The following is an 8,771-nucleotide window of genomic DNA, read 5'->3' as shown; positions in this document are numbered from 1 at the left end:
GCACCATCCGCTCTGGTATCGTCACCACACACACGAGTCACAGCACATGAATGCATGCCATGGCAAACAAAGCCATTTCCGTTTCCGTATCCGGCACGAGGACCGGCTAGGCTGTGAGTCTTGTCCGTCTATCTAGCGGCCGAGATGAAAACTACATGTAAAATGTAATATTCTGCTCCTCGTCTTGTCCTATTCTGCGGACTACTATGATATCCGCGGGAGGCTCTGATATCCGCGGAGGGCTTCGATTTCCGCGAAAAATTCCGTGATCGCGGAATCGCGGATTCCTGGGGGGACTAATTAGGAGTCCGCCGGTATAGTGGTATAAGTGTTTTCATTTTCAAGGACCCCTATAATTGAGAGAGAGCATGAATGGAACACATTTTAATCGCAATTTCAATAGGGTAGGAAAACATCATACGCTTCAGGGGTACCATTTTACTTTGAGTTGCCCAGATGTCCCTATTGCCCACATATCCTGTTATCCTCATGAGTTCTGTCATACCTGTGTCCTGCAGTCAGCCTGACCGTGGCCTGGGTCTGCTCTGTGTTGGGGTACTGAAGAGAGTCCAGCTAGGGTCAGCGGTATAAGTAAAGCTTACTTGGCATGTTATTGTTCCTGTTCGTCAAATCAGACCAATGTAAACCTGTTACTCCTGGTCAATAGGCTTCAAAAATAAAAGTAACTACTTCCGTCAAATTATAGGACAAACAACCGGTTGGTGGACTTCAAAACAAAACTAGAAATACGAAACAGTGTGGGCTCGCAGGGAACACCATTTATGGGCACAAAGATCTACCTACCCTTTGGCTGCTCCTCGTTGGCTAAGGGCCCTGCCTTTGTACTGTACATCTATTTTGAGGAGAATAACCTTGGTTTATAAAGTTTTGGTATACAGTAAACATGTATACTGTTATAACATACTGGTCTCGAGCCCACGTGTTGTTGTTATTTATATCAGGTAGCACTTGTTGGTGGTGATGTCACCAAGAATGCTGTTCCTCATTGGCTTGTACTGTCGGTAATTTCTTTTAGGAGAATCAACTTGACCTATAAAGATTTTGTATAACATACTGGTCTCGCCTTTCAGCGAGCCCACAACTAGAAAGATGCAATTGGAAATTATAAGTGTGGTTGCCATTGACTCTAATAGGGAGCCAATCAGAGACGGGTAAAAGGATGACATCATGATATCAAGGTACTGTATACCTATATAGAGGGAGATCGTGATGTCTGATTGGCTGAAGGGTTACAAAGGGATGGCGAGTAAGAACACCAATAACACGCCAATAAGCGGGGCAACCACACTAATAAGAGCTTGAAGTAACTGGAACATTTATTTCAAGAAACCTCGGTTCAAAGTGAAGCGGTGAACTTTTATTCTATGTGTTCTAGAGCTATGAACTCTATATACATTCGGTTCGAAGTGAAGCGGTATGTGTTCTAGAGCTTCAGAATTCTGAATTCTGAATTCTGAATGATTTTATCTGGAGGGCCGAATTGTCATGTGAAGCTTGACCAATCCTCAAAGTATTGGACATTTTTAATCATCCAATCATCAGACCGGGACGGACACTACATACATATTCTGGACGTACGGGACAGATAAAACCTGTTCATTCTGGAATGAAATGACCATATATGGACGTGGGGGACACACATGGGACACACATTTACAGACAGATAAAACCTGTTCATTCTGGACTGAAATTACCATATATGGGCGTGGGGGAAACACATGGGACACACATTTACGGACAGATAACACCTGTTCATTCTGGACTGAAATTACCACATATGGACGTGGGGGACACACATGGGACACTCCTTGGAAGCGGCTTTCACCGCTTCAAAAACAAACAAACAGACAACATTTTTTTACAATAGCTAATTTACAAGCTCGCAGTGTGACACACGGTCAGCCATTTTCAAATAGCAGATTTACAGGGTTATGGTAGCTAAACTGGTTTTGATGCCAGAATAAATGTGAATAATGATAGCATAATGTAGTTGTATTTTACACTCGTTAATAGTTGAGGTAAAAAATAATTGTTAATCAAAAATCTAAATACATTTTGATTTGTTTGAGTTTGTTGTTAAGCAACACTGTAACTTGTATTATATTTTTTGTATAAAAAATGATATTTAATCAAAATTAGGCAAATAAATAAATAAATCAGTCAAATGAATTATTAATGAATTAAAAGATTACGGCGCACACATGCCTGAGACAACTAAAAACTAATAACTAAAAACTAACTTAATAATCAGGATTACCCCAAACTAAATGAAAATCAACCCTGGTGGATATAGGCAGGCAGGATGAAGCTCTCAGAGCCCCAGGGCATCCTTCTGCACTTTGCAGCCCAACAGGGCGTTTCCAGCCTCAAGGCACTCCATCAGCCGTGGGACTTTTTGTGCACGGAGCCAGGATACCGCCTTCATAGCCAGAAGCTGCCACTCGTCCTGGGCGTCCTTCTTGGAACCATGGAGCCAGATCAGAGCCAAAACAGTGGTCCACACTTCCCGGTTCACCTGTGCAGGCATCGAGTCTTCCACTTCGTCCTTGCTCTTCCCCAGCACATGTTCCAGGGCTGATGTCGGAGTCCAGGAGCCAGAGGCTGTCTGGAGGGAAATCAACTGCAGCAAGGCATCTCTGGGTGGCTGACGACTGCAAGGCTCAGGGTCTGCAGCTAAACACTCAGACGTGAATATTGATCTAGCATGCAACTGATACTCACGCAAATCCGGTCTTGGTCTAGCATGGCTACTCTGCATCAAAGACTCTGAAGCGTGAATAATCTTACCTCCGAATCCTCTTCCTCCTCCTCCACTGGATCTGCTTTCTTCCCAACTCGTGTTCCTGTTACCACTCTTATCCACTTCCTGGAACTCACCGGGTCTGCTTTCCCAAATCGTGTTATCGTCATTATTCTTCTCGAAATCCTGGAACACACTGGATCTGCTTTTTCCCTTCCTGTTACAACTCTGACTCTGAGTCTGATGCACATCGTGGACAACTGGGAGTCTTCTTCTTTCGTTTGAACAACTCCAAGTTGTCCAACTGGACAACTGGGACAGCTGTGGAGTTGAACAACTCCACAGCCCACCACGTGACCCTGGTACTGGAACATTTCTGCGCAAAAGAGGTCCCTGCACCGCCTCCCCACTTCCTTTGTTGACAGCGATGAAGGCGGTGAAGGCACTGCTCACTCCCGATTGGACGCTGAGTTCCACCACCTTCTTCTGTTTCTCCGTGGGGGCAAACAAGTGTTGCAGGGAGGCGAGCTCTTGCTCGCCCCTCTGCTCCAGCTCCAGAGAGCGAATCAGGGTCCGAGCCCCCAACCTGTGGACCGTCAGTCCACTGTTGCCCTCTGTCGGTTTGAGCCTCAAGTGGAGCTGGCACTCGAAGGGTTGGTCTGCCAGCCTGTACGTCACTTTCACGCTTCCCTCACTGGCACCTGAACTCTCTCCGGTGAGCTGGGCATAAATCAGAGACCTCTGACCCTGGAAAAGAGCTGTGATGGGCGGAGACAGAGGTGTTACAGAGAGTCCCTCTGGAAGGTTCCACTTAAGGGAAATATCCACCACAGGTGGTTGCAGAGCAAAGCCAAGTGATTGCATCACTTTGGGTTGCATCCTCTCTGTTCCTGTGATGAACTGGGCATGACCTCCTCCCTGCTTGGACATCCCATTGATGAGAGCAGAGCTGGCCCCCTCCCCAATCCCAAAAGTGAAGCACCTGTGGGAGCCGGCATTCCTCTTCACTAGGTCAATGACATCCTTGGTGTTGCTCACCTCGCCATCAGTGAAGACAAAGAGTTGTCTGGGGTGACCGGGAATGCAGCGTTGCTCGTATATATGTTTGAGGGGCTGAAAGATTTTCGTTCCTCCCATATCAGCATCCATCATCTCAACCTCCTTTACAGCCTCCTCCATGGTGTCCTGTTTATACTTCACACTCTTGCGGAAGACGTGATCAAAGTGACTCCCAAAACCATAGATGTTAAAGTAGCAGCCCATGGGCAGACTTTTAAGCAGGAGCAGCAGAGTGTCCCTGGCACTGGCAATGCGAGTCTGACCAAACCTGGTGTAGTCCCGCATGCTTCCAGAACGATCCATTAGAAAGAGGAACTCCCCGCATGTAGTCACTGATGACATGACAGCTTTAGGGAACTCTGGGTACAAGCTCAGCATGACAACCGGGTCGCCCATCAGAGAGCCGGCTTTGGCAGAGTCCTGTCCCGCCTCCACTACGGCAGTGGGCTGGTGGGCATCTTTGTAATAAATCAACAGCTCCACGTCTCTGTCAAACCTGTGTCCTGCAGCCAGCCTGACCGTGGCCCGGGTCTGCGCCGTGTTGAGGTACTGAAGAAGGTCCAGGGAACAGTTGGACTTTACTTTAGAGACGGGTCGAGGAGAGCTCACGTGGGCAGAGAAGGACAGATTGTAAGGCACTAGAGAAGCTGGAACAGAGGTCACCACAGGAGGCTGACCACAACCTCCATCTTGAGGTTGGTAGCGGGGGTTGAGCACAGCGGGCAGACAGAACCTCAGCCCATCGTCGGCCTCCACAGCCAGCTCAGTGACGTACTCCAGCCTGACGGAGGCGCTCTCCCCTGGAGGCAGACTGCCCACGCTCAATGAGAACACGTCAGGGCTCTGCTCGCTCTCCTCCAATAGGAAGGCCTGCTGGCCTGAGCTCAGTGCATCGTCATACTCCTCCCGAGCCCTCTGTTTCTCCTTCACCTCGGCCACAACCTCTGACTGTCCCATCTTTGCGCTGAAATGACAGACGGCAGCATCGCCAGGAAGAGGGAAGACAAACACAGCCTCTATGGGACTCTCCTCCTTGTTCTCATACTGCAGAACGGAGGTCACCGTCGCCACATGGTCCCTCACCTCAACCTCCACCTCAATACCTTTCAGAGGAACCGGCTCTTTATTGGCAGAAAGCAAACCGCAACAGTGTATAGAGTGCATATTGTCCGTACCACCTGGAAACCTTTGAGATAGAATGCACTATGCCGGGTCTGTCTGTGATGGTGTCCAAGCAGGAATCAAACCGAGATGTTCCTTAGAGGGAGAATGCGAATCAGTGGGAACAAATCTGTAGGACGTACAGTATAAGGCCAACTACCCGGGTTTGTTCGGAGGGTAACAAGCTATCTTAGTTGGAGACAAACTGCTCAATGTCTTGAAGTTCTAATCTTGCAGATATTAGCCAATTTTAATATGGGATGGTAGGTATATAAATATTTAACTAAGCGGATAATTGTGTACGTGCTTGGCAGTGATCCGTTAGTACACCAAAAATCACACTTAGTGCTAATTGAGCAGTGCTATTTGAGTTGATTTAATTAATCGTCACGCAAAGCTTGGCCAATGTGACCCTGGGTGTACAACAAACTTTGAGCACTTTGTGCCGAGATGTAGGCCAGATATAGGGTGTTTTTCGATCGGAGATAGACTTGAAAAATGGATGGGACTTTTCTGGCACTGTACTTATACAGTGCCTGATAAGACAGGGACTAGTTTGTTTTCTATAATAATTACACATCTGATTCTGAGCGGACAAAACTGACAAGCAGAGCTGTGTGAGGCTTCATTGTGGGACCTCTGTGGGACATCTACATGCTCAAACTGGCTCGGATTATGGAGAACAAATATGTTACCATAATTATGCAAATGGCACAGAAATCTACATAACAAGAGAACTATAATATTGTCAAATACAAGTGCTGAGCAAATGCACAAATCCATAATTGGACGCCCCATAATTCTCTCCAATTAAAGAAAGAGACAAAAAGGAGTTGTTATTTTTGGATTAAAAGTCTGTGCTCAGCTTTAAAAGGATCCCAGCCCATGAGACAAATATGCCTTAAATACATTATAATTTCCCTCTATAACTAAAATGAAAAAATAAAAACACCTTAAATAGTTTATTTATTTTTAATAAATAGATAATACTATAATAATAGAAGTTGTCCCTATTGACAGAAAGATAAACTATTTCTAAAATAAATACAACATTTAAGGTGTTTTAAATTTGCGATTTTAGAGGGCAATTATAATGTATTATACATAACCATTGAAGCGAGGAATCTCGGTGTACGAGTCACGGACAAAATCAGCCCTACTATCAGCTTAAGAATAAATGAAGGATTAAAGGATTTATGTATCAGCAAAGTTTGGAAAAAAAGCAAACTTGTCCATGCATTCATCTTCAGTATAGACTCCACTATACCGCTATTACAGGTCTCCCCCCCAAAAAGAGAACAGAATGGTCCATACAAGGAGATATGCAAGTATGTACTATGCATGTATCATGTTTGATACCATGGTGCAAATTTATCTTAATTTATTTTAATGCTCTTTCTGCATTTATTTCACTCATTTGTATCTTAATGCTCTATGTCCTAACGTCTTGTGTTTTATGTAAAGCATGTTTGTTTCCCTTGTTGAACGTGCCGACTAAACTTGCCATGTCTCTCCTCAGCACCTGAGACGTTGTGTTCATGTGTTGATAGAAGTGACATTGCGTTGCCAATGTATGCCGGAGTTCTGTGTGTTTGACAATTACATGGCATTTACTGTGTGATGCTATTTCAAACATGGTCATTACCATACTAAACATCCACAAACATTCTGTATGCTGTATGCACGCGCGCACGCGCACACACACACACACACACACACACACACACACACACACACACACACACACACACACACACACACACACACACACACACACACACACACACACACACACACACACACACACACACAGTTCTTGGGTCAACCACCACTATGTATTTTCCTGATTGATTGGTACCAAGAGATGGAGGAGGAGGGAAGACTCGCTCCTCCCTTCTCTCTCTCTCTCTCTGCCTCTCTCTCTCTCTCTCTGCCTCTCCATCTCTCTCTCCCCCTCTCTGTCTCTCTCTGCCTCTCCATCTCTCTCTCCCCATCTCCATCTCCATCCCATCCTCCCTCTCTTTCTCTCATCAGCATCTTTGCAGATCTACCCTCGCCAGAGAGAAGGCAGTGTGTTCTCTCACACACAGCAGAGCCTGCACGCACTCACGCACGCAGCGCACGCACACACACGTCGGAGGACGCAGCTAACGGAGCCAGCCAGGCAGCCCACAGAGTTAAAGACTCCAGCTGTAGCGCTGCCGTGCGCAGAGAGAGACACAGACCGACCGACAGTAGGACAGACAGACATGTAGGAGGACTGGAGGAGGTGCCGTGCGTTGCTCGCCGTTCCGCGTCCACCCCGCCGCTCCTCTGAGCCCCTCCCCCTTCCACCCGGACCCCTCCTGGCTCTGCGCGGCGCTGCGGTTTGAAGAGCTGCTGGAATGACCCGGGAGAGCGGGAGAGACCAGGAGGAGACGCGCTAAAAGGCAACCAGGGCTGCTCTCTCTCTCTCTCCATCTCTCTGCCTCTCTCTCCTCAAACCTCACTCACTCACACACACACACACACACACACACACAAACACACACTCACGCACAGAGCCGAGCGCGGTGCTGTGCTGTGCTGTGCTGTGCTCTGCGGACGAGCGCCCAAATAGGAGGGCATGACCGTTTAAACCCGGGGTCTTCAGAATCGCACGCAGCCTCACCGGAGAGCCATACGCCACGGAGACGGACGGACGGACAGACAGACAGGCAAACAGATAGACAGACACGCTAGACAGGTAAGAAAGAGGCAGCATGCCAATACCAGGTCTATCTGAGTGACTGACTGACACATTGCTTGGAGACCATAGATTGATGATTGATGCCCATGAGCTGTATATGTTCTGGTTTGATTATTTTGATCCTCTGCCACCGCCGTGTACTGTATGTGCGTGTGTGTGTGTGTGCGTCTGTGTGTGCGTGCGTGTGTGTGGGTGCGTGTGCGTGTGTGTGTTTGTTTGCATACATGTATGTGCGTGGTAGTGCTGCTCTAATGTGCTGTGCTGTATGGACATTGAACACACGGCAGATGGGACTGAGACAGAGAAGTGTGGCAGAACCATAATGGAATATGTCTCCTGGAGGACATCATGATCACATATCCATCACATCCATCACTGACACTGCACTGTACGAAACAACAGACACAGAGAGAGAGACACAGAGAGAGAGAGAGACAGGGAGACAGAGACAGAGAGAGAGAGAGAGAGAGAGAGAGAGAGAGAGAGAGAGAGAGAGAGAGAGAGAGAGACAGAGACAGAGACAGAGAGACAGAGAGAGACACAGAGACAGAGAGACAGAGAGAAAGAGACAGAGATACAGAGAGAGAGACTGAGAGAGACAGAGAGAGACGGAGACAGAGAGATAGAGAGACAGAGAGAGAGAGACAGTGTGTGTGTGTGTGTGTGTGTGTGTGTGTGTGTGTGTGTGTGTGTGTGTGTGTGTGTGTGTGTGTGTGTGTGTGTGTCTGTCTGTGCGCGCACTCGCGTGCATGCGTGTTTGTCAGGGAGAGAGAGACAGACAGAGAGAGAGACAGACAGACAGAGAGAGAGAGAGAGAAAGAGAGAGTGAGCAAGGAAGAGACTGAAGGAGCTTACTCAGGACATTTCCAAGCATTTGACTGATTCTCGCATCTTGTATTGGGACGTCCCTGCATGGGCTGCCTGGGCTGCCTGCCTGGGCTGCCTGGCTGGCTGGCTGGCTGGCTGGCTGGCTGGCTGGCTGGCTGTTGTGTTGTTGGTGGTTGACTATTAGGATCATCACAGAGACGCTGTGAAGATCCTATAGTCTAAAGACGGCCAACA

The 8,771-nt window shown here is 47.6% G+C and overlaps 1 protein-coding gene across 1 annotated transcript; it reads right to left on the bottom strand.

Moving 5' to 3' along the window:
- Window positions 1-2,332: 2,332 nt before the first annotated feature.
- On the bottom strand, window positions 2,333-4,984 carry LOC308302310 (von Willebrand factor A domain-containing protein 5A-like; the record flags this gene model as incomplete). Its single annotated transcript, XM_080746566.1, has 1 exon — window positions 2,333-4,984. The coding sequence occupies one exon, from the start codon at window positions 4,982-4,984 to the stop codon at window positions 2,333-2,335; it is 2,652 nt and encodes an 883-aa protein (XP_080602692.1).
- Window positions 4,985-8,771: the final 3,787 nt, after the last annotated feature.

The sequence above is a fragment of the Nannobrachium achirus genome (assembly GCF_963921795.1).
Source record: "Nannobrachium achirus genome assembly, chromosome: 17".
Taxonomy (NCBI): domain Eukaryota; kingdom Metazoa; phylum Chordata; class Actinopteri; order Myctophiformes; family Myctophidae; genus Nannobrachium; species Nannobrachium achirus.
This window is presented reverse-complemented; position numbering and strand designations above follow the sequence as displayed.